Source organism: Antennarius striatus, chromosome 9 (genome assembly GCF_040054535.1).
Source record: "Antennarius striatus isolate MH-2024 chromosome 9, ASM4005453v1, whole genome shotgun sequence".
In the NCBI taxonomy this organism is placed as follows: domain Eukaryota; kingdom Metazoa; phylum Chordata; class Actinopteri; order Lophiiformes; family Antennariidae; genus Antennarius; species Antennarius striatus.
Genome location: NC_090784.1, coordinates 7,591,171 through 7,616,868, shown reverse-complemented (window position 1 = coordinate 7,616,868; position 25,698 = coordinate 7,591,171). Strand labels below are relative to the sequence as shown.

Genomic DNA, 25,698 nt, shown 5'->3' with positions numbered 1-25,698 from the left:
AGTGCTAACCACTACGCCATCGTGCTGCAACATTCTATTGCTGCATTCCGACAGACAGGGACGCTGTGACATCAAGCTGAAACACAGGTTGGTCATTCTGGCCTCCAAAAACAGGAACTCCATGCGTTTCATTGTATGATCACACAATTTGCACTTGATTGCACTCATATCTGCAGAAATAAATATCAGGTTTGTATAAAATATTCAATTTTATAAAACATATAAACACAATATTCTGATGTATTAGTTTATTCATTCATTTTAAATACACCGATTGCCATCGTCCACTCACTCTTGGTCCAGTAACACAGGAAAAGAGACATGCAGACAATCACACACACAGTCGAACCCCATGTGTCAAACACATTAAAAAATATACAGGTAGATGACACGACACAACATATCCATGGTATAAAGTTTATAATAGTTTTTAAACATTAAACAATGGTACCGTTTACCCCAAAGCAATCCAAATGTTTGAAAGTGCTAGATGTCAAGAGTCCCTGCTAACAGAACATTCACACACCCCCACTGATACCGGCTCAGCCTTTCTAGTAGACTAGTTGTTAAATATACCAGACGTGTGCAGCTCCTGGTTTACTTTCCAGCTCTTCAATCAGGGATGTGACGGAGCTTGAAAGTGCAACAGAAATATAGACAAGAACAAACATGTATTGCTTTCACCCGACTGGAAGATCTGGGACATCACGTGAATTCAGTACACCCCCACCTGCTGGCATCTCAGTTAAAATACAAACACAACAGTCACACATATATTTACATCAAACCCCCCCAACTGTACTCTAAAACTGTACAAACTCCATCTGTTTAACGTCACAATGACACTTCATTTAGTGCATTCAAAGTGAAGAGGAGCACATCAGTAACAGCATGTCTGCAGTCCTGTTTGAATCATTTGTGTTCAACTGATGTTTGTCACGAATCATATTCACACTGGCTACGCCGCTCTGTTCCACCTGACAACACTGACGGCTTGGTATGGTCTGATTGGCTGATTCAGAGTTAGATCATCTCAAGTTCATCCAGACCAACACAAAATAATGCTCATTTCTACATGGAAGTGACCTAAAAAGTGACTATGAAAAGTAAACACATTGACATGAACTATTGTTTGGTGTTTTCTGACGGCTGCTAAGGGACGGCAGGGAATGTTCCTGCTACAGTTAATGTTCATGAAGAACATGGATCAACACTCGTGGCCTGAAACACAATCTCAGCTTCTGACTGTTGTTGCTGGATAATGAACGCTCTGCACAGGAACGAGACTGACTCCATCCTCTCGTCCTTCAGCTACATCCTTCACACTCCTCTAGAAATCTTAAAATAAACTAAAATCCTGCTCTAGTTTTTGTGACCTCCAATCACACACTTTTAACTGACTTCTCGTGTCTCAATGGATATTTGTAGACGGCAGAGATGAAGCTCAGAGTTGATATATTAATTCGCAGGAGATTTTTAGGAAAATAAAGCACTGAACTGTCTCTAGAGACTAAAACACTGTCACAAAATGCTGGTATGACTGCACACGCATGAACACACTGACAGACACACACATCTACAGTCATGCGAAATGCTCATATTTTAAATGTGCAGTATTGATATCAAATGAAAAGAAATGTGTGTTCTGTTAGCACAGAATACATCCGGTGATTTCACACTGATGCAACGCTAACTGCTACAGACATCTGTGAAGGAAAACAGTTTTTGGTCATTAAAATATTAACACTTCCTTTCAAGTACCATAAGTGAGGATCAAAAGAAGAGAAATAAAGCTGTAAAGGCTCCATTAACCACTGTAAAAGTTGTTCGTATTGATGTGTATGGATGTGTATTATCAGAGTTCACTGTGTTTAGTTTAGGAAGAAAAATAAATCAGGTTCACTTGTAGCTCCAACTCCTTCCTGTTTTGGTCCGTGTTTTGGGTTTAGCCATTATAGCGACTATTAAAAGATGGGCTCAAAACGTTTTGTATACTGTACGTTAATCACAAATGTTACTAATTCCATCACGTTTGGCCTGTAGCGGTGACTTGTGACTAAAGGAAGCACTGACATGTGCATGTGTAGGTGTCTATGTCAGTGGAAATGTCCCATGGCCTCAGCAGCCTTCGCTCTCACTGCAGGATCTGGATCTTGCAGCAGCATCACCAAACCTGAGGAACAGCAGCGACAGTCAAACAAGCAGACAGACAACAAGCCGACACATCTGAAGGAGAGCTGACGTGAATCACCTTTGGTGATGGTCCCCATGTTCAGGTGGGAGAGCTGCTCCTCTGGAAGATTCCCCAGCAAAAATCCTGATTACACACACAGACACACACCTTATAAACAGGTCCCAGACTATAGCTCCACACTGCTTGTTACACAGTTATTAATTCAGTCATCACTGTTTGACTAGTTGTGTGCTTTAAAAGTCAAAGATCACATAAAGGCATCTTAACCCTCTGTCTACTCTTAAGGGATTTACACATTTATGTTCAAAACATGGAACAACGATGCAGTTTGGTCATACCTATAAACATGGCAGCACCTGCTCTGACCTCGGGCCAGTTGCTCTTGAAGAACTGCGTGACTGAGATGTGATAAAAGTTCAACATCCCAGGAAAGTCCTGAATCTGTGAAAGACAAACAATAAATGTCTTTTTTTTTAACTTTTATTCTTAATAAACATATCAAATGTACTCGTGGAAAATAATACATTTCGAACTGAAAACAAGGCAGTCGGCCACGCTAATGTTTGTGCATCTTTACCAGGTACTTTGTGAGGTCATTGATGAACTCTCCGTAATGCAAGCTCTTGTCTTCATGGAGATGGTTCTGGAACATGGTTGTGATCTGTTCCGAACCAACAACAGGGGCACACACTCGCATTGCATACTTACAGGCCTTGATGGAAACAGCGACAAAACACATATCATGACAGTGTAGGGGGCCCGGAGGTGTATCTATGATGGAAAGTACATTGCGTTTGCTTCTATACCTTGACGACCTGTGGATTAGGGTCGACCAGGTGTAACAGCAGGCTGACCAGAACATTGTGGATCTGGTCTTTGAAGACCGGCTCACCGGAGCCAAACTTGGACAGGTTCCCCATCAGATAGATGGAAGCACAACGGATTTCATCGTTCTCCTGTATGAAAGCAGACGGTACTGTTAATGCTATATTTATCTGTGTGCTTCTTCCTTCATCCTCTCACTGAGCTACAGAACAATAACCAATCCACCCTCTGAAAGACATTACATGATCTTTGTGCATGTTTCAATAAGCATCCTGGAATAAGAGGCAGAAGAATCCAGCACAGGCAACATAAAACACATGTTTGGATATCATATAATGTATATAATCATAGTACATCTTTAAAAATCTAAAAGTGAACTCACACTTTCTAAGAATGGTTTAATTCTCATGAAGATGTAGACCACCAGCAAGTGGACATTCTTCTTGTCCAAGTAGAGGAGGACTTTAGAGAGACCTGACATGGCTTCAAGGGTGATCAGCTTACCTGCAGGAAGACCAGAGGAAAGATGTGACAAAGACAGTTTCTGCTAATGACAGCTGACCCAAGAAGAGTGCTGAACACGTGATATGATAAGTGTGATAGATGTGGTGATGGAGAGTGAACCAGTAGACTGTAAGAAATTACTGCAATAAATCAGAAGTCAAACTATTTTAACTTTTCTTCTCTCCACACAGAACTACCTGGATCATCTTTCTCCTCCATTCCTGAGCTCATGGCTGCTAGCAGCTCCTTCGCATATTTATTCACCTGATGGGAGGAAAATGAGGGAGAAGATGTGTCCAAAGAGCCTCCTAAAAGCTTGAGCTATCAGTGATGTTCTACTCATGTGTGTGAGCTTTGTACCTTTTCCGGTGATCCTACAGCTATGTTCCCCAGCCCCCGCACGGCCAACATGCGGACGGTGCAGGATGGCTCTGATATCCTCTCCATCATGTTGTTCATGAGCACATCTATCAACATCAACTCTGTCGCAACGTGATGGTTTAAGAGCTGAGGAGAGAGACACAAGATCATGATGAAGCTGATCTACTTTCAAAAAAGCTGTGACACATATGACAGTTCTTAGACATTTAGATGTGATGGCAGCAGATGGGAATTTTTACTGTTATTTCACTTAGAATGAAAACGGATAAAACGCTGCGCCCTTCTGATAACATTCCACGGTGCTTCACCTCAGAGAAGAAGGCCGTAACAGTGATTCTCTGGGATTCATAGATGTTATTCAAGGAGGGACACAGACACTCCACAATGGCAGGCAACCTTGGACCAGCATGTTTAGACATGGCCCTACAGACAAGACAAACATGTTGAAAATTACAGAATGTACTTTTAGAATAAGTTATTTCCAGCATAAACTGTTATAAGAGGACAAAAGAGGAGATCACATTTAATTATCAAGACAAAAAATAGTGCAAAAAGAAAATTTAGTGGTGTTTGAGTTTAATTTAGTTTTAAACTCCCAGTTTTGGACTCCCAGCCGATGAACACAGAGCCAGTATTTACCCAACCTTCAACCTACATTTCACTGGACTGCACCAAAAATGACCTCATGCAACCTTATGAACAAAATCTCAAAACTGAACCCTCCTGTTTGGCTATGATCTCCCATTCAGGGTTTACCTTTACGGTGCTCTTTATTTTTGCAGTAAAGTGAGATTTTATTTTTAAAGCAGTGGACTCTTTCTTTATCATTCTCTTTATGTATATGTTAGAGACAGAAAAGTCAAAACTAACTCTGAGAGCTGCTTCCTCTATTATGGACTAGTCTATCCAAAGTCACAATATTTTCTCGTCAGCTGAATCAACTCCTCGTCTTCTAAGTTAATCTGTGCGTCACTGTAGCAGAGCGTACCTGGCCAGTAGTGTAACTCCAGCGATGTGTGTATTTGGTTCTTTTATTGCTTCCCAGACCTTATCTTCATCCAGTCTTTTCATCACCTCGTCTAACTGGGCGCGTGCTAGCAATATTCGCAGGGCATCAGCTGCTACCCTAAAACACAAAAACCAATTACATCAAAATTGTGAGTCAACACAGACCTTCAATTTCTGTCTAAAGTAACTACAGAGAGTAAAAGATGCCAACCCTGCCACATGGGTGGGGGCAGCATGTTTATTGTTGTTGCCCTTTGGTGCCGAGACCCCAACACTGGCTCCCAGTCTGACAGTGAGACACGAGAAGAGCTTTGGAAAAAGACTGACTGCCACCTCCTGACTATGACCGTTTAGTAACAGTTCTTTGAGGCCACACGTCATCTGCAACAACAGAAGACAGATAAATGATGTTAACACAGGAGTTGTACCCTGTGTAGTTCACTATTGAGCTGCAACAGAATTAGAGCACTGTGCACGATGTTTACAATCTGCACTTTATGCTTCCATAGTTCTCCTGATGAAATTGCAAAAGACGGAAATAGATTCAACATGTGACTATCTTAAGGGTTACGCTGCACTCAGTGACACGTTTGCCTTTGTGACTCACAGCCAGGGGCTGACTGGTGGCCACTTTCGTTGTTCCTCCTCTGATCATTGACTCCTTCTTGTCTACATAGGGTGCAAGTATGGTAAGCTTCTCAATCACAATCTCAATGATCTCATTGGCTACGATGGGGTCTGCTCCCAGAGCCATCCACATCTCACAGGTCCAGCTGGATAGAAAAAATATGGCAGGTTTCAGCATTTTCAATTGAAAAGAAAAACTGTTGTGAGGAATTCATTAGTCAGTGTTACATAAGTATTTCAGTATTTCGTGTTCATGCAAAGGTAGAATAATATCTACGATTCTAAATTTGAAATACATACCTATCAAAAGGAAGTGGTTGGTTAACTAGAGTGTTGACAACAGTCTGTAGGTGCTGAGAAGCCAGAATCAGGACAGTCTGACACGCTGCCACTCTCACCTAAACACAGGTACAGCAATACAGTTCTTACAGCATCACATGCTAAGTAGGCATACAGTAGATCACAGAGAGATGGATGTAAAATCAGAATCCTTCAGTGATCCCTAGTCTCTATTTCTTCATTATTCAAAAAAATAAAAGAAATATTAAGATGTGTTAAATGATGTAACTATGAATATGACCTGCTCTTCTGTGATGCTCTGTAGACGCACATGTAGGACCTCCAGCATCTCTGGGACCTAACACACATGCACACGCACACGCACACACACACACCATGTTTGTTAATCAGTGCAGTCTTATACATGATGCTTACATAATTATGCACATCAGCAGATGCTACAAAAACTGTGTGTGTGTGTGTGTGTGTGTGTGTGTGTGTGTGTGTGTGTGTGTGTGTGTGTGTGTGTGTGTGTGTGTGTGTGTGTGTGTGTGTGTGTGTGTGTGTGTGTGTGTGTGTGTGTGTGTGTGTGTGTGTGTGTGTGTGTGTGTGTGTGTGTGTGTGTGTGTGTGTGTGTGTGTGTGTGTGTGTGTGTTACCAGCTCTTGTAGTCCCCCTCCTCTGCTCTTGAGCAAAGTATTTAAGATGACAGATGAGGCTCTGCAGCAGTTTGTCTGACTGTCAACAAGCCCTTCAAACAACATGAACACCAAAGTTGTCATCTGTTGCTGAGGGAGACGTTTACTCATCACCTGAAAAAACACAAGTGAGTTTTATAGAAGAGGTCTACAGTATGTCTTCATAAAAGTAACTTCATGTAAACCTTAAAAAACACTGACTGTGTGGCAGCGGCTCAGCGCTAGAGCGGGTTGCCACTCTATCTCCCACTGCATGCTTACAGGCACCCTTGTGTATGTGTGCGGGCTTGTACATACCAATATACATGCATGTGTTCGATTGGCGAAAGAGTAGAGTGTGCTCTTAATTTCCCTTCAGGGATCACACTAGTATATAAAATAAAATAAATAAAAATAACGTTTAAAACAGACTTGATGAGTGATATTAAATGTACCTTTGTAAGGTCAGAGCAGGCTTTATACAGAGCAGAGTGGTCAGGATTTTCTAGTTGGTCTTTCAGGGGAATCAGACTGTCCACAGCTTCATCCTTATGATCAAGGGAAAAACCTATAAACACAGAAAATGACAAATACATGAAAACATAGAAAATTTAAACTTTGTTCGGACTAAATAGGATATGGGATATATTCATGTTGTATAATGCAATAATCACTTGTTATTTGTGGTTAATGCTTTCCAGGACCACCCATGAAAAACGAAACTGCGATATAGCAACAAACTACAGTATTTATTTTGTTAGTTACACTAATTTAAGCGTTTATGAAGCCCCCCCATGCTGATGTTGAACTATCTTATATCTGTATTACCTCTTCCACACTTTTATTGATGTTTAAAGCACTTTTGTATTAAAGACAAGTGTTTCTTTAATACACGGATGTGTGCTGCGTTACGTCAGTCTCAGAACGCAGCACACACACGGAGGCTGTCAGCCAATAGCATGTGCGTACGATATCACATGACTTCTTCTTCTTCTCCTTTCGGCGTTTCCCTTCAGGGGTCGCCACAGTGAATCAGTTGCCTCCATCTAACCCTGTCTTCTGAATCCTCTCCTCTCACACCAACTACCTTCATGTCCTCTTTCACTACATCCATAAACCTCCTCTTTGGTCTTCCTCTAGGCCTCCTGCCTGGCAGTTCAAAACTCAGCATCCTTCTACCAATATATTGACTATCTCTCCTCTGGACATGTCCAAACCATCTCAGTCTTGCCTCTCTGACTTTATCTCCAAAACCTCTAACATGTGCTGTCCCTCTGATGTACTCATTCCTGATCCTATCCTTCCTGGTCACTCCCAGAGAGAACCTCAGCATCTTCATCTCTGCTACCTCCAGCTCTGTCTCCTGTCTTTTCCTCAGTGACACTGTCTCTAGACCAAACTACATCGCTGGTCTCACCACAGTTTTGTACACCTTTCCTTTCATTTTAGCTGAAACTCTTCTATCACACATCACACCTGACACTTTCCTCCACCTGTTCCATCCTGCCTGGACACGCTTCTTCACCTCTTTTCCACACTCTCCATTGCTCTGGACTGTTGACCCTAAGTACTTAAAATCCTCCACCTTCTTGATCTCTTCTCCCTGTAACCTCACTCTTCCACTTGGGTCCCTCTCATTCACACACATGTACTCTGTATTACATCGGCTAACCTTCATTCCTCTCCTTTCCAGGACAAACCTCCACTTCTCTAGCTTCTCCTCCACCTGTTCCCTGCTCTCACTACAGATCACAATGTCATCTGCAAACATCATAGTCCATGGAGATTCCTCTCTAACCTCGTCTGTCAGCCTGTCCATCACCATAGCGAACAAGAAGGGGCTCAGAGCTGATCCCTGATGCAGTCCCACCTCCACCTTGAACTCCTGTCACACCTACAGCACACCTCACCACTGTCTTACAGTCCTCATACATGTCCTGCACCGCTCTAACATACTTCTCTGCCACTCCAGACTTCCTCATACAATACCACAGTTCCTCTCTGGGCACCCTGTCATAAGCTTTCTCCAGATCTACAAAAACACAATGCAGCTCCCTCTGGCTTTCTTACTTCTCTATCAACATCCTCAAAGCAAATACTGCATCTTTAGTACTCTTTTTTGGCATGAAACCATACTGCTGCTAAAAAATGCTCACTTCTGCCCTTAGTCTAGCTTCAACTACTCTTTCCCATAACTTCATTGTATGGCTCATCAGCTTTATTCCTCTGTAGTTGCCACAGCTCTGCACATCTCCCTTCTTCTTAAAAATGGGCACCAGCACACTTCTCCTCCATTCCTCAGGCATCTTCTCACTATCTAAGATCCTATTGAACAACCCAGTCAGAAACTCTACTGCCACCTCTCCTAGACACTTCCATATCTACTTTCCTTTGAGATGACATACCAAGTACTCTCCTACCTGTCTCCCTGATCACATTAGCTGTAGTTGTCCAGTCATCTGGAAGCACCTCCTGACCACCCAGAGCCTGTCTTAACCCCTTCCTAAAAGTCATGCAACACTCTTCCTTTTTCAGCTTCAACCATTTCGTCTTCTGCTCTGCCTTTGCCCTCTTCCTCTTCCTCACCACCAGAGTCTTCCTACACACCACCATCCTATGCTGTTTGGCTACACTCTCACCTACCACTACTTTGCAGTTACCTATCTCCTTCAGATTACACCATCTACACAAGATGTAGTCTACCTGTGTGCTTCTACCACCACTCTTATAGTTCACCCTATGTTTCTGCCTCTTCTGGAAGAAAGTATTCACTACAGCCATTTCCATCCTTTTTGCAAAGTCAACTACCATCTGTCCTTCTGCGTTCCTCTCCTGGATACCAAACCTGCCCATCACCTCCTCATCACCTCTGTTTCCTGCACCAACATGTCCATTGAAGTCTGCACCAATGACAACTCTCTCACTTCTAGGTGTGCTCTGCATCCCATCATCAAAGTCCAACCAGAATTTCTCCTTCTCCTCCAGCTCACATCCTACCTGTGGAGCATACCCACTAACAACATTGAACATCACGCCTTCTATTTCTAGCTTCAGACTCATCATTCTATCCGACACACTTTTTACCTCGAGGACATTCCTAACAAACTCCTCCTTCAAGATAACTCCTACTCCATTTCTCTTCCCATCTACACCATGATAGAACAACTTGAACCCTGCTCCTAAACTTCTAGCCTTGCTACCTTTCCACCTGGTCTCCTGGACACACAGTATGTCTACCTTCCTTCTCTGCATCATGTCAACCAACTCTCTACCTTTTCCTGTCATAGTTCCAACATTCAATCCCTACTCTCAGTCCTATACTCTTGGCGTTCCTCTTTTCTCTCTTCCTACAAGCACAGCTTCCTTCTCTCCTTCTTTGACCAATAGTAATCCAATTTCCACCGGCACCCTGTAGGTCAACAGCACCGATGGTGGTCATCGTTAACGCGGGCCTCGACCGATCCAGTATGGAAGTCGTAGGTTTGATTCGAATGTTTGATTTGGCAAAAGTTTTACGTCGGATGCCCCTCCTGACACAACCCTCTGTATTTATCCGGGCTTGAGACCGGCACAATAACACACTGACTTGTGTCCTCCTGAGGCTACATTACGATATCACATGACAACGTACGTAAATATCTGCAATGTAGTGAAGCCGTGCATCTTGAAGCGCAAATAAACGAGGGATTACTGTAGTTACTAAATAATAAAATGAAATGTCCAAAGTAAAAGGTCTGGGGCTGCATACCTTCATAGCGTAGCTGTATATAAAGCAGTGTATATATACAGTCAACAGCAGCAGGGCGCACAGGAGGATGAGGGTCAGAACAGCGTGGAGACAGTCGACCAAGCAGCGCTCCAAGGTTGTGGAAAGAAACCATGTTCTGAACAAAGACGCACAAAATTTAAAGACAGACACAAGTTGTGATCAGAGTGAAGAAGCAGGAAGGACAGTAACACTGATTCATGAAGACACAACAAAGTGAAGCAAAAACACTAAACTTTAAAAGGCACCGAGTTCCACAGAGGGCACAATTGCATGATGAAAACCACAAGACACCACAAGATGCAGGCGGTTTTCCTTTGTGTGTGTGTGTGTGTGTGTGTGTGTGTGTACCTTGACTGTCAGGTTATCCATGTAGTATGTCAGTATGTTAGCAGTGGCGCTGACTGCTCTCTGCCTCTCGTGGTCCTGTCCAGAACTCAACCATGGTTCAATGTGCTTCAGAGGAAAAGAACAATAGGAGAGTCTCTTAATGAATGTCATATCAGTGAAGCTAATTATTCATAACCAGTCAACTGAATTAACACATGGTGGTGTTCAGATACAGCCTTTTAAAACTTCTCAGGTAGAATAGAAAAAAGCATATACTTATTTGGTAGGGATATCAAAATGATTCATTTTTGGATTGTTTGAAAAGTTCTTTTTTGTAATTCACCTTGAAGACCGTCTGCAGGCCATCAGGCGTTGGATCCTTGGCTAAAACACTTTCCAGAAGTTCCTGCAGTGCAGCTAACGTGTTTCTGTACAGTGCCTGTATATATTTACAACAACATTCAAAAAGTGCCGCTCAAGGATTTCAATGAGAAAAGATATGTGAAATATATAAACAGAAGAGCTGTGATAAACAACTACTGTCAGTAAGTGAATATTCCTGCTTTACTCACCTTTCTTTGCTCAGGTTCCATGATCTCCTCTTCCTTAGTTTTCTCTGGAGTGTGTGTCTCCGGTGGGAGAGAGAACACACTGTTCACACACACCTTTAGCAAGTCAAAGGTGTCATTCTCACTCATAGCAGGATCTAAAGGCCTGAATGATTCAGAGTCAAAGATAAACATGTGTAAACATGTAAACAGAATCTCCAGCTCTCTTCGGTTTGACAGTTATTGTTTGCATTTTTAAACTTTGTTCAGTTTCAAATTACATGTATTTTATTCTGGGTGTCTTTCAGCTATATTTCTGTGATTTACATTAGTTTCATGCGTTGCCATTATTTTTTAAATTTCTAATCCAATTAGGTCCATTTGTTTTCTTTTGCTTTCTTCGGCTGAAGGATACACTAGGTTGGCACAGGTGGTCATCACTAGATGGCGCACTGGAGTCCTCAATGAGTCTGCTGGCTCCGTTTTAATAAAATCCTGAGGAGGGCAGACATACAGGTAGTCATATCAGCTAATAGACATTCATCATTATAATAGAATTTATTTCTGAAAGTTAAAAAAACAAAAAAAACATACTAATGAGTCACTACTCACTAGCATAACGGTAATGAGTTCTTGCTTGCGAGAGAAAAAGTACCCTTGCTTCTTCACACACTCACGGATGGCTTTGGCTATAAGACCGACACTCTGGATCAAACTGAGCTTCATGGTCAGATCCTGAAAGGTGGAAGGACGCAAAATATATCTAAATAACATACTCACATAAGAGGCAATATTCTCAGAAAATTAGGAGAATGAAACTTTCCAGTTTTTCAGGAAGGCAAACGAGACAAACTGCAACCTCATTTAGCAAACGCGACTGTAAGCGAGTGAGCATAAACAAATACAATCCAAAATCATTCCAGAAATATGACAAGCGATCAATCAATGCGCCCCATCATTCAATCAATCCCACAGAGCTATTGAAGATTGATCCTTCATGCCTATGATGGCAAGATGTTTGAAATCAGAGTCTGGTGTTAAAAGGAGATTGGTTCTTCAGCAAATCAGCTGCAAGCTCTAAGAAAAGACAGAAAAGCTCAAGACCTGGAGACACAAAGAGCTGTTAAGATTGAGAAAGAGATTCTAGAGCTCTTTAAAATGGCGAGTCATTAAAGAGTAACCCACAATCAAGAAGTAAGAGAAGGATTGAAGAAGAGGAGTGCAAAATGGTTCTGTGGTCGAAACTCAAACCTTCCCTACCATAAAGCGTTTAAGATGAAACCTCATATTTTAGGAGAGCATCTGTGTCTTTTCTTTCAGGGGCAAACAGGCTACGGTTTCGTGGTGAAACCCATGAGTGTGTTCCACCTCCCCAGTTATGTAACTGCTCTATCAAAATATTGATGCGTTTTGTGTTTATCATCCGGAGGCACAAAAGAATCTTTGGCCTCTGGATGATAAAAATATACCAAAAGGACAATATCTGACAGCCTGGGAACTACAGGGGATGAATCTGAAAAGGAAGGAAATATTTAATTTTATTTGAACATTTTCTCTTAAGCACATTTAACAAAGTGGCAGAAGTAGTTGGCTTTTTGGAATTTTATTTGCATTACATTTAGTTTCAGTGTTAAGCAGCAAAATCTCAGCTGCTTTAAAAAGAGTACATTCATCTAGTATTCATGTCGTTTTTTATTAGTGCACTCGACACGAGTAATAACTCAGCCCTGATCTGGTGTCAAACTCTCACACCCTGCAAAGATGATTGTAAAGCGATTCTAATTTGATCTGAATGCCTTACTTTTCCTCTCAGGACATTCACAGTACAACACGCGATATGGGATATCAGGCTCTCACATGACCTAACTGAAGACACCTTCATTCAAACCTTAAAGGCAGACCGGCTGATGTATGAGAACCTTTTCCATTCATACAGGTCAGCAATAGTTCTCGCCTTGATCTCTGTTAAGCAGGCGGGTGACCTTCATACATTATGTTTCTCACTCCTGCATCCATTGAGGTAAATTCTGTTCCCTGAAGGAGAGAAACGAGGGACATGTCGGGCTGAGCTCAGTGAAGAGTGGCTACTGAACCAAAGGATGATGGTGACGCAGGTATGTACAGTATGTGCAGGTGGGACTTCATATACGCGCGTAACCACAGGTGACCTGCAGGTGAGCCATGAATAGAGGTGTCTCCAGTCATACAGTATGTTGTATCTCGTTATTGTCCAATCAAGGAACAGAAGTTAAAATCATTACATTTTGTTTCGACAGTTTTAATTGGTAAAAAAAAAACAGTCAAAACAAAATAAATAATTAGATTCAAGCCAAGTTCTGCTAAATACCAGCACAGCTCTCATGAAATTGGAAATTTTGACTTACAATCACCTTTTAAGCCTAAATTAGGTCAGCGTTTGAAACAAGAGTTCAAAGGGTGTATCACTTGAAGCTAGATTTCACTGGGAGAGAGCACTTTCACTTCAGTTTAGTGGTTATCTGATTTTATTTCTTACAAGTGTTCCCATTTGATCAAGTTCAAAATTATCTCCCTCCCACGTTGGTCCAGAAGATATTTCCTGCACGTGTTTGAGAAATGCAGTTTTAGTTCATAACTGTCTGCCTTCAGACATGGCCATATTTCTGGTGCTACGCCCCTGTGAAATATAACTGAGATACAATGAAGTAAAAGCTTGAAGAAAAAGTAGTTGCTCTGCTGTATCAAGCTAAAAACAATCATTTAAGATTTTAGTGCCTAAATCCCAACACCAGTGCAGAACAGATGGAAAGATACAGTAAAGAAGGGTCCCTGCTATTCCTGTGAAAATACCTTTGTCTCTACTTTAATCCCCAGAACCTGCATGAAATAAAGGCAAAAGTCATGAGTGTGCATACAAACATAACCTTCTCACCTGTTAGAGTTAGTTTAAGGGCCTAATTTTAATTGTTCAAGTCTGTGTGTGTGTGTGTGGGGGGGGGGTTTCTTGCAGAATTCTGATTTCTCTCATATGTGATTTAAGTAAGGTTAACATAATGGATGTCTTGAGTTTATCAGCGCTGCGGTCTTGCATGCAGTATGACCTGTTTGTGCCTCCTCTTTCTTTTCTGTGCACCATGTGTTCACTGCTGAGCACCAAATTATCACAACCAGACAAGGGAAATTCCCAGAACAGTATTTCAACATTGGTAAGTGGGTTTCTAAGACGGTAAAAGTCAGTTCTGGGCGGAGACCCAGACAGATATCAGTGGGCCCATTTGCTCTTGGTAATGTTGCATAAAACCTACTTTATATAAAAATGAATATAATTTACCTGGAAATATTCAAACAGTGAACTACTAGATGCTAACTGTGATGGATGTAAGTCTGTTGTATATCTTAGTTAAAAAAAACACACTTGTTTCCCCTTTTCATCAGTGTCATTTTTATTTTAAACCTTACCTTCAGTAACAAAGTCACGTTACCTTAGTATTTACTTTACCTTCGTGCTGAAGTGTTTGCTGATGCAGCGAAGGATGTCTTGATCAATGCGGTTCAGAATCTTCTCTGGAGGAGCGTTTAGAGCCACTTGACCATAACACAGGATTAATGTGCTTTTCACCTTCTCCACCTCCACATCATTTCGATCCTCAGAAAAGGAAACAAAAGAAACATCAGGGAACTGAAGCGGAACATTAGTCGTACCTGTCAGAAGAACACCAAGTCATATCATAAATGTTTGTTGTACTTTGAGAAGGTTGAAAATGCTGGGTGACTTCTTGAAGGCATCTGATTTCCCAAACTCATCCAGTTTAGCCAGAGTTCCCTCTAAGTGGCTGTTAGCACACAGACCGACGCCCATTGCAACTCCCTGATTGAGAGAATCAACACAAACCAGATGTTAGTCCATAAGCTAACGTAATGATCAGGTTTAAATCTACACCATTGTGGTCACTGAGAAATGTTTTCAGGTGTTTAAGGTACCTCTCTTTCAATGGCATCATTGTGTCGCGCTGCAAGAAGGATTTCCTGCAGCTGTTTTTTGACCACCTCCTTATTGAAACACTGTTGGAGAGTCACTCCTATGAATCGATAGAGGAAGCTCTAAAAAGGGACAAATACAAATTGCATCATTATCAACTGTTCTCTAAATATGTACTTCTAATATGCACTAAGGACATGGAACACTTTACAAAAGGATATACATTTAGCTGTCCTTGTATCATCTGACAATTTTAAAGTTACAGTCAACCATCGGTTTTCGAACATAATCCGTTCCAGAAGGCCGTTCGAAAAGTGAGATGTTCGAAATCCGAAAGTATTTTTCCCATTATAATTAATGTAAATAATTTTAATCAAAGTCTAAAAAACAACTTTTTCTAAGGTTTTTTTTTTGTACTATTTTACACCATAAACTGCACTGTATACTGTTTACCATAAATAAAAAGGGGTAGAAATAGACACTGTGTTTTATTTTAATAAAAGATATCCAATCGAACTTTGAACACGAATGCGCTACGGAGGAAGCATCCTGGGCATTCGAGTTCGCTCGGCTCCCGCGTGAGTCGCGTTCAGGTACGCTCGGCTTCTTTCGGTTTGGTCGAGAGCCGAATTTTGGTCGAGTTCAGAGACGTAAAATTCTCTGATTTTCTGGTCGAAAACCGATTTGGTCGAGAAGCGTTCGAAAACCGAGGTTTGACTGTATCATGAAAAATGTGGTGAAGGAGAAATGTGCATGTTTTTCTTGAGAGGCCACTATTAATGAATAATCTATTTTTTTATGTGAATGTTTATATAGGATTTGATGCCTTTTAATTCGTGTGATTGGTTGAACAATGGTAAAATGAGTCTATATTGAAGCCAAAACACGTTGCCAGTGTCTGGTGGCTGCTAGCACCATGAGTCATACGCGTAGTTGTAGGGGTGGGTTTAAGCATTTGCCCCTCCATGTGTTTGTTGGCATGGTTGTGAGAGACTAATAACAGCTTGAAACAGCTGCTTGAGTTTAATTCTGAGTATTACGGATCTCTCTGACAGACTTGTTGTAAAAGGGCTCAACAGGTGAACAAACCACAAACCTCTTTTTTTGCCTACTTAACATCACAGGAGTTAATCTACAGTAGCGAAAACAAACACTGCTGTTAGAACTTACCTTCTCCTCTAAGGCGTTGTTGTACGTGGAGAGGTACCTTGTGGCCTCGGCTGCTAACTGACACACCCACTTGTCATCATCCAGAGTAGCCAGGGTTTTAGATAAGAACTGAGGGACAATTTAACAATATTTAGAATGACATCTCACAATATGATGTTCAATTTGAAAATTTCCTACTTTTCATAATACCTCTTTTTTCTATAATTCCTTTACGTTTGTTTTATTTGCATGCAAAATAGTGACAACTTATGTTTAAAATGAAAAACATAAAACCTTCAGTAGCTTTTCAATCCAGATCTTCTTATCGAGACTCTCTGCTGTTGATTCTGGAAACAGAAACAGACATTTAGACCACTCGGCTATTGATAGTTCACAAAATGAGGACCAAACTACTGTAGGTGAGCACTGACAGGAAGGAGAACCAGATATGAAGGTGAAATCTGGAGTCAATAGAGAAAATTATATCCCTTCAGACAAATATATAAAAACATCATGCCATACCTTCTAACATTGAAATCAGAGGAGGAATCTCTTTCTCCCACAGAATCTCTGCATTGGGATGGATGTTGACACTGAGGACTTGAAGCAGAGAGAGAGAAGGAGCTCCATGATTTCTGTGGTTGAATGGGAATGCTGCGTTCACCTGGGTGACAAACACATGCAGACAATCACATACCAGTCATGTCTTGAAGTTCAAGCCCTGTGACTTATTTGAGGACAAGAACATTAGAACTCTTAGATTCGTGCTTAGATGGAGACGAATCAGCACAAAATAATAAACAGATCACAGACTGTGACTGAACCATTAAAGGAAAAACCAGACTTGATATCTGATAAGGATTATTTAACATGACAGACAACTTCATTAACAGTCATTAATTATATCTAATTACCATCTGTTGTTGCTCAAAGTTATTAGACAGGAGCTTTTGTGTCATATTTTAGTTCCACAGTTTGAAGACGTGTTGTAGAGTTGAACTGACTTACCAGTAGTCTGGCCATTAGTGTTTGAGGAGAGGGCAGATTGACTGGTGGAAAGAGATAACACACTTGAGCTGTTGCTACTTATACAGATGATAGAATACACCATGCTAGGAACCACAAGACAGAGACATGGTCAGTTCATATATAGCCTACCCTCCTGTGTAAAATCTATTTTAAAGCTGGGCTCCTGGTTATTCTTCTTCTTGTTGCCCAGATCTATCAGACTCTTGCACAGAGGAGTGGTGGCATTGCTGTACTGTGACTGCGTTAAATAGTAAAGAAGTTTGGGCCACAGCACCTAAAACCAACAAACATTTGTGTGAAGTTTCTGAACAATGTTTAACAGAAAAATGAACCATCAAGCAAACATGGAGTTGCATATCGATGAATCATCAACAGTATAGCACGGCGGATGAGTTAGCAGATAGTCAACACACATCAGCAAGCCGTCCAACAGTGGTGGTCAGGAGATGAAGGGTATTGTCGCACATCTTCCTCAGGGACTCATTGGTCACTTCCTCTGACTCTGAGGGCTTCTCCCCTTTCTGGACGCACACAGACACAGTAACACATTATTCATATTTCACCACCTCAGACATTCTGCTGTAATATGAAATGTTTTATTTTGGAAGTAGTCATGATTCCTTATGAGCTTCTTTCTGTGACTAGCTTTGTTCATCACAATGATGGGATCAATAAAACTAGGCAATACATTGTGTTATAAGCTTCTATACAATCCATTTCTATATAAACGAAGCACGACAGAAGGTGGACCTGATATGTGTCGTGTAAGGCACAGTTTTGGACGATGAATCGAACCAGTAGCTCTCCTCCTTCTAACTCCAGGTAGCCGTGATGAGCCATCGCACTGATCACCTGGACCACACGTTTCTTGACCTGGAGAGTTCACACAGCATTACACAAAACTGGTAAAGATATACTAAACATAAAAAAATTGTTGTGTAGGTATTGTGTGTTTACATGTGTGCTACCTTATTGCTGTGGTCAGCCATCGGTTGTCTGATGCTGGCCAGAATCAGCAGCTTCCTACTTTCCATTATGGAAGCTGCAGCACAACAATTAACACAAATGCTTTGCTCACACATGAATCAATTATTACATTTAAATCACAGAACATTGTATGACTGAGAACTGGCAAATGCCCTCTTTGGGCCAAATGACTCACTGACACATGGACTAAGAGCTCAACATGTATGAGATGTGTAACAATGTTTTGTTTTCTCACTGGTGGAGTTGAGGAGGTGACGAAGGACACCCAGTGAGCCCGCCCTACTGCGTTCATTACCGTTCTCCAATTTCTGCAGTACAAACAAAACCAGCCTGTCTGGGAAGGAGTTTGCTAGAGGGAGAGAAGCAGAAGAAAATAAAATAGGAAACATGTGAACTGGCAGGAAAGTACAAAAACAAGCAAAACAAGTGCTTCTGAAAAAAGCTGGCATTTCAGTCAGGTTTCATAAATGCTGTCAGGGTGTGATATGTCAAAAAATACAGAAGGAGATTTTTGTTTTTTAAATCATAAAAAAATAAGAAGTCAACAAGCCTAACTCTTGTTAGGTTAATGGTAGATCCCATGAACCAAATTATAAACAGTTAAATGTTTATATTTTGTAAAAAAAATTTTTAAAAATGAAACAATTAATTTTCTGTGCCACAATGTGGAAGATTAAGATGGTGAAGATGACCCAATCAGGCTTCAGGACCATGGATAAGGGCCGATCACACAAACATGGCGAGAGGATTTAGCCTAATGAGAACAGTCTGTAAAACATAACATTAAGATTTCATGTTTTGTCAAAATAACTCAGCAAACATAAGAATAAGTGAATAGTGTGTTCTGATGTTGGACTTCATGTATAATTTCCATGTGAACAAATCAATTGACCAATCAGGGAACCAAATTCCAAGGTTCGACTTCATTTCAACTTATTAGAGACCGGCCCCAATGCAAAGTAAAACAAGAAGGTGGAAGGGGAGAAGAAAAACTATTACAGACAAAATGATTATCTTGTGGCAGACAAGATAATCACTAGTGAGTGATCTCATTACTGCTCTTGCAACTACCCCATATTTATTTTAGTCAACACAATTTTTCTCATATGACTGAAAATCAACGTAATGTAATGAGGAGGCAGCAGTAGTCACTTTAACTCTACACCCATAAGCACAAGCAGCAAACGAAGAACTTGAGTACCCAGTAAGCTGAAGCACCGCAGAGCCTCGTTGTGGTTCTTGGCCGTAGGAAGGTTGTTGTAATCAACAGGAGCAGATACCTGAGGGAATAAGAAAACATTACTGAGCACTAACGTGTTCCTCACATGAAAAAATAATACAATCACAGGTCAGGTTCACTGAAACTTCAGAAAAATACTGCCCTTAACATAAGATTGTTGTCCCTTGTTGACTTGAGGTGAGTTTCTGAACTAAAACTAAATAAATGAATCAATCAATAAGAATGTTCTTTAACCACGTTTTTAGTTGCTGCTGATTTAAATCACATGAAATGTTTGCTGTCCATGTCAGGCGATCGCTCTAAAACACACACACACACACACACACACACACACACACACAAAACTAATTTGGTTATGTTGCAATAGCATCAGACAAAACCTTAACTGTGTCACGAGGTTTTGAAAACATGAGACCAAAAAGACTGACAGTCACTTGACACAACCAGGAAACAGCTGAACAGCAGGCGTGTCCTTTCACTGCAGTGAGCTATTTTTCCACAGGTGCTACTGAAAATAATTAAGTGAATTACCTCAAACAGAACTGTGGATTGAGATGTTGTATGTCTTTTAATAGTGTAAATGGAGAATGTTTTAAGGCATCTACAGTACACAAGAAAGTTTATAGAAAAATTAACTCTTTAGACAACTGAATAAATCCAATAGTAACCAATATAATATAATAGTGAGGAAGACTTTTGTTCCAGTTTGTAGTTCTAGTAGTTGTTCAATGCTCTCCAGGACCAAATATAAGCATTTCTGAAGCCTGAAAGAGATTCTTATGATATTTACTTACTACACTCACTACTTATTTAACAGTGCAAAGGAACAAAAACGTAGAAAAAACAGATAAATAATGGACATAAATCAGAGTATTGTACTCAGTAAAGGTGTCTTGATCTACTTGTTGATCCTTATATGCAATATATGCATATGATTTATCTTATTAAACATTAAACAGACCAAAGTGAATAACCCCATGTTTTGAGGTTTTTTTACCAATTATATCAACCAAGGTTATTCAAGGTTCAAGACAAAAACATAAGAAAATAGCTGTATATTATCATATTTTGTGAGTTTACTATCAGATTTTAAAAAATTATAATCTCCTAAATTAAACAATCATAAAATAATATCTAAAAGCCAGGTCAATAATTTCATGATTGGATGGATAGATGGGGATGGAGAACAATTTCTATGACCATACCTATTTCCCACTTCCACTTCTGTATGGGCATCTTTATCATGTGATAGAGGTAAAAGCTGTCGTATTTACTTCAGCCTGTACTTGATGCCTACCTGATGATGTAGTGCATTGAGTAGGCTGTCCAGTTGTGTCTCCAGCACTCTGCTGCCCATGTTGATAGAAGCATCAATGACTTGGCACAGACTCTGCGTGAAGGGAGATGGAAATATATAATATCATCCTGGTGCAGTCTGATCTTTTTTCATTGAAATTACAACTGGTATTAAATCTATAATGAACAACTCACTGCTCTAAGCCCATACTGACCTTACTTATGATATAGTGCTCATTGTTTTTCTTGTACAATGATAACATGGCAGGAATGAGTTTAGGGATGTTCTCCTCCAGCTTATCACTGGCCATTAGATGACACATAGAGCCCAGCGCCTCAGCTACTGTTAGCCTCAACTGGAACACACAGAGAGCAACACAGGCTGTCAGGTGATGGATCAGACAGATTAGTTGACTTTCACTAACACACATCATCAAATTCTGACTATGTGTGGAGAGATCCGTCTAAAGATAATAATGAAAACAACTATGCCTGGTTATGTAGACTGTACTTTATGGCCATGGCATCACTGTTCTCTTCATGTCAGAATTTTGATCCACTAACTTAAATGTTAGTGCATGGATTACACCTTTTGGACTGCACCATCATCATCATCATCATCATCATCATCATCATCTTTGTATCAAAACCCCAAACCAGCAAACTCAATGTAGCTGACCCCAGCTTTCCTTCTTCAATACAACTGTCTTTTAAATATACAGCTTCTCTGTATATTTGGTAAGTTACATACAGTGAAGGACAACTTCACCTTAGACTCCCTGCTTTGTAACCAACTGTTGAAGAGGATGTCAAAAGCAGTAGAGATTTCACTGGAGAATGTGTCTTTTCTGACTGTGGGATCTGGAGCCTTGTCGAGGTTGGCGAGATACTCCAGGATGCTCTCGCTGAAATGACACAGGGCTGGAGGGGCAGAAACAAAGTTTAAAGGACATCAGAGGGAGGAGGAAAATGAAATGACAAATATATCGGAAAACTGTTTGAAAGATGAATAGCTGGAGATTAGGAGATGAGATTAGGAGAGATATCTGCATTACGACAAATATGAGAATGGAAAAAATGCACAATATGGAGGTTCTTACCGGAAGAGAAGACCCACTTCATGTTGTCCTGTTTGGCCATACTCAGCATGGGCAACATAGTGCCCAGAATAGCATTCAGGAAGGGTACCATGCCATAAACTAGAGAAAGGGGGGGATACAGCATGAATGGCATGCTATAAGTTAAAGGTATAAGGTAATGTAAAAAATTAGCACCAATGAAATTTAGAATTAATAATATAGCAAAGAATACGGTCATTTCATCGTATGCATCAAAGAAAATTTTAGTCTGATATGACATGCAGATGTTAAAACGGAGTTCAGTTTGTGCTGCCCTTTAAAACTATATTATATGTGACAATCATGTGTTTTGTTTGCCAATGCAAACCCAAAAAAGCAAACTCAGTGCAGATGTGTCGAGCAGCAGGATAAAGAATTGGCAGGCCCAAACTAATCAATATCAGTTCAGTGGCTCTAGATTTATCAATACAGCAGGTGTAGCTGCTGCAGGTTGACAGCCAACATGACAACAACTTATATTTTCCAAACCACAAAGACTCCTCAACTGGGATGTCAAATAATTTATTGGCCAAATGAAGAATTATTTAACACAAGTGAGGCCAGTACGGAAACTGTAGCAGTAAACACATCCTATGAACAAGTTGCTTATATTGATTGAACATATCCTCTCCAGCAAGAAGAGGAAGGAGGAAGTTGCCAGTGAGTTGCAAGTGAATGACACTAATTTTGTGTCTTGTCCTACCATTGGCGTTTGACAGATTGGCCAGTGTCTGGACAATGAAGAAGTGAGGCAGGAGTCCTGGCTGAAACTTGCTCAGTATCTCTTCCATTATTTCATTGATGTGCTTGTTACCAACGGCAACCAATATGTTACTGGCTGCCTGCTGCCAATCAGGGATGACCTCCTGAGTAAACCAGGAAGAGGGGATTTTAAAAAAAATGAGGATCATTTCTAATTTGCCTTCTGGAAGAATAGAATGGAAGATTAACAGCTAATATTTTACCTTTGATCGTGTCATCTCATCTGAAGCCAAGGAGATGATGCTCTTAATCCTGGGATAACTGACTTTCTCTATCCTGCATTCAATAATCAGCTCAATAGTCTGAAGAATCACAACTCTATGGGTCACCATCAACTTAGAAGAGGAAAAGGAAGAGAGGAAGAACAAGAGAATGAGAAGATGCAAAATAGTAAAAGATACATCTGGTGTATATCAAGACAATTCCTCAGTGCAATGATGTCATCATCTAATAATCACCATCAAGACTCAAGCTGATTCAAAGAAATGTCTCAGGACAAAATGAAAGTGCGCAAAGGATGAAAAATGACATGTCATGAACTTTGTTCAAATCAATTTTCCCATTTAAACACTAATGGTTGTTTGTAAGTACACTGGTTTTACTGTATAAGCTCCTGCTGTAAAAAAGCAGCAGAGATTAAAGTATTTCAAGTAAATACTTCAACAATACTGTAATATAAACATGTTTCAATTCATCTCTCAATACAATGAAATTACATTTAAAAGTAATTCAGCAAAATGTTTACAGGGGGAATAAAATAAATGGGAATATTTGTTGCTAATCAATTACTGTAATTACTATAATTGTTGATAGCTAACAATTATAGTAATTTTACTAATTATACATTCTACATTTCGGAGAAATTGCATTGATTCCCCATTTGCTCACATTAGTAGGCAAATTCATAATTGAGTAATTAATAAATTTATTACTGGTTTACTCATTGCCAATTCATGTTCCTCAAATTTCAAATTCCTGAAGGGCCTCTATAGTGTGAATGGGTCTGACAAATACTGTAGTTGCAGTCTATGTCTGTGTAGGTTCTCAGTTATCCAGGTCATGGTTATCCAAAGCTGTTTAAACCAATCCGCTGGACTTTAGAAAGTTTCTTGAAGACATTTGGTGAAGAACTGAAGAAGCCTCTTGGATGAGAGGCGAAACGCCTTGACTTGGATTGATTTAAACAGCTTTGCATAAGTTGCAGACTACTATTAGAAGGGTTACAGGAGATAAGACGGATGTCTAATACAATCACAGACATTTCCATCATGCATACTGTATCTGCTTTTTAATGATCACTGCACTCTGGCTTAATGTTTAACAGTTTTAAAGGACATTTTCTCCTAATCAGATAAAGGAATGAGACCTATCCCTTCAGCATCAAGTTTACCTTGGTATGATTTGTTAAGTAAACTTCATGCTGGCACTTAGAGAGCTGATTTATAAAATGGATGTGTGTAATTTACCTTTGCATTTTTCAGAAGGTAGTCCTGACACATGGCTAACACTTTGTCAGGCTGTTGTTTTCCCAGGGTTAGTATTGACTTTCTGACCTGCTCCTGGACTTCCAAATCTTTATCAGTAGCAGCATCTAGGAGCGCCAGGGTTACCTCTGAAAGGGGAATCACAGCCGAGCAGAGATTGAGGAGGGTTAAAAGTATAGGCAGCGAGAATGAGACAAAACACAAATAACAAGACAACAAGAAATATGTCCTGGAGAACATAGTTACCCACATAAAGGGGGGAAATTCTGCATGTTAGCAAGCCAGCAAGAAATAAACTTAAGTATTATAAATGTATAATTAAATGCTTAAATATTTATGAGAATTACGCATTCAGGCCATTTGTGAACTTTCATTGAATAATGTCCAGCAGACATGTGGATAGACTACTCCCTGCTATGAACAGACATATGGATACGTAGCCTTACATGCCTACTCTGGCAGAGACTGAACAAACACTGCTAGCTTTGAGACTACTGTATCACTGGAAAGAGATGAGTTTTATGCACAAATGAAAGAAACTGTAACTTGGAATTGGTTGGAAAGTAACTTTGTTTACATACAGTAACTGCATCAGGAGAAATTTATCATGGTTCTGTGTGTACAAAGAGATTCTAAGCATCACAATTTCAACTGTCTTTATTTAGATAATAAAATGTTTTTAAAACATGGACATTTAAAACAGAGCAAAGGCTGAAAAACATGAGAAGAGGCTCACGCTCCACATCTGTCTCCTCCATGGTGGGTAGAGGGATGGTGTCCTGCAGACTGGGGATCAGAATGGAGCTTCCCTCCTAGCGTACAGATACCTGGGGCTAAAGAATAGTCAATATAAATACATAAAAATAAATAAATGCCAACTGTGTTTCAGGATTGTGCAAACTGTCATGATCTCATCCACAGTCAAAACACTTGGAAGACACAAATCGCGCCTGCATACATCAGCCAAAATTAACAAGAAGACAGTCTTTCATATTTCTGCATTCATTCACAAAACTGACACAAGAGCCAATGCGTGAAAACGACGATACCAACATGATGGTTTCCAGCTGACAGTGACAGCTTCACTGCACTGAATAACACCCACACCACGTCGACCGACTTGTGCAATAACTTTTAAAATTACAAAGCCATCTAAAGGTAGCATTGAAACAGTCACAGCACGGAAGGTTAACTGAGTCAAAGCTTTACCTCTGAGCATTTACCAACCAGTGACTCTCTGTCCGTGTAGTTTTAACCTGGATGGAGGGTGATGCTTGAGCAGATATAAAACTACGTTAGCATGCTAACCTAGCAGCTGCTGCTACGGAAGAGCCGCCGCGTTCTCACATCACAGCCTGACAGAAACAAATGCAGCCGCGGTAAGAACGTTACTTACCGGTTTTCAGTCCGGGTAAATAGTAACGACAACGCTGCGTGTTTTCTTGGCTTAAATAAAACACTTCCCTGTCGGTAGCATACTGTGTGTTAGCGCTGCTCGTCACTGCAGGTGTAAACACCCTCGGTCATGTGCTTCTAG

General features: G+C 40.5%; 1 protein-coding gene across 4 annotated transcripts; it reads right to left on the bottom strand.

Moving 5' to 3' along the window:
* Positions 1 to 233: 233 nt before the first annotated feature.
* mroh1 (maestro heat-like repeat family member 1) lies at positions 234 to 25,698 on the bottom strand. Of its 4 annotated transcripts, none has more exons than XM_068323794.1 (45): positions 25,558 to 25,698; positions 24,898 to 24,994; positions 24,144 to 24,289; positions 22,881 to 23,012; positions 22,619 to 22,781; positions 21,898 to 21,996; positions 21,567 to 21,718; positions 21,013 to 21,153; positions 20,799 to 20,891; positions 19,463 to 19,541; positions 18,497 to 18,610; positions 18,243 to 18,316; positions 18,025 to 18,147; positions 17,688 to 17,795; positions 17,404 to 17,548; positions 17,254 to 17,294; positions 16,768 to 16,909; positions 16,540 to 16,592; positions 16,267 to 16,374; positions 15,099 to 15,218; positions 14,863 to 14,985; positions 14,617 to 14,796; positions 13,968 to 13,994; positions 11,751 to 11,873; positions 11,554 to 11,633; positions 11,163 to 11,304; positions 10,934 to 11,029; positions 10,612 to 10,716; positions 10,243 to 10,378; positions 6,950 to 7,062; positions 6,477 to 6,629; positions 6,120 to 6,176; positions 5,840 to 5,937; positions 5,520 to 5,685; positions 5,124 to 5,293; positions 4,893 to 5,030; positions 4,213 to 4,327; positions 3,884 to 4,030; positions 3,721 to 3,787; positions 3,402 to 3,523; positions 3,001 to 3,150; positions 2,772 to 2,906; positions 2,533 to 2,635; positions 2,252 to 2,317; positions 234 to 2,173 (listed from the first exon to the last, which is right to left on the bottom strand). In XM_068323794.1, the coding sequence occupies exons 2-45, from the start codon at positions 24,917 to 24,919 to the stop codon at positions 2,097 to 2,099; spliced, it is 4,944 nt and encodes a 1,647-aa protein (XP_068179895.1). In that variant the 5' UTR covers positions 24,920 to 24,994; positions 25,558 to 25,698; the 3' UTR covers positions 234 to 2,096. The 4 variants fall into 4 exon arrangements, with proteins under 4 accessions (XP_068179895.1, XP_068179897.1, XP_068179896.1 ...); XM_068323796.1 differs by having other exon boundaries at positions 14,617 to 14,763; XM_068323795.1 differs by lacking the exon at positions 13,968 to 13,994.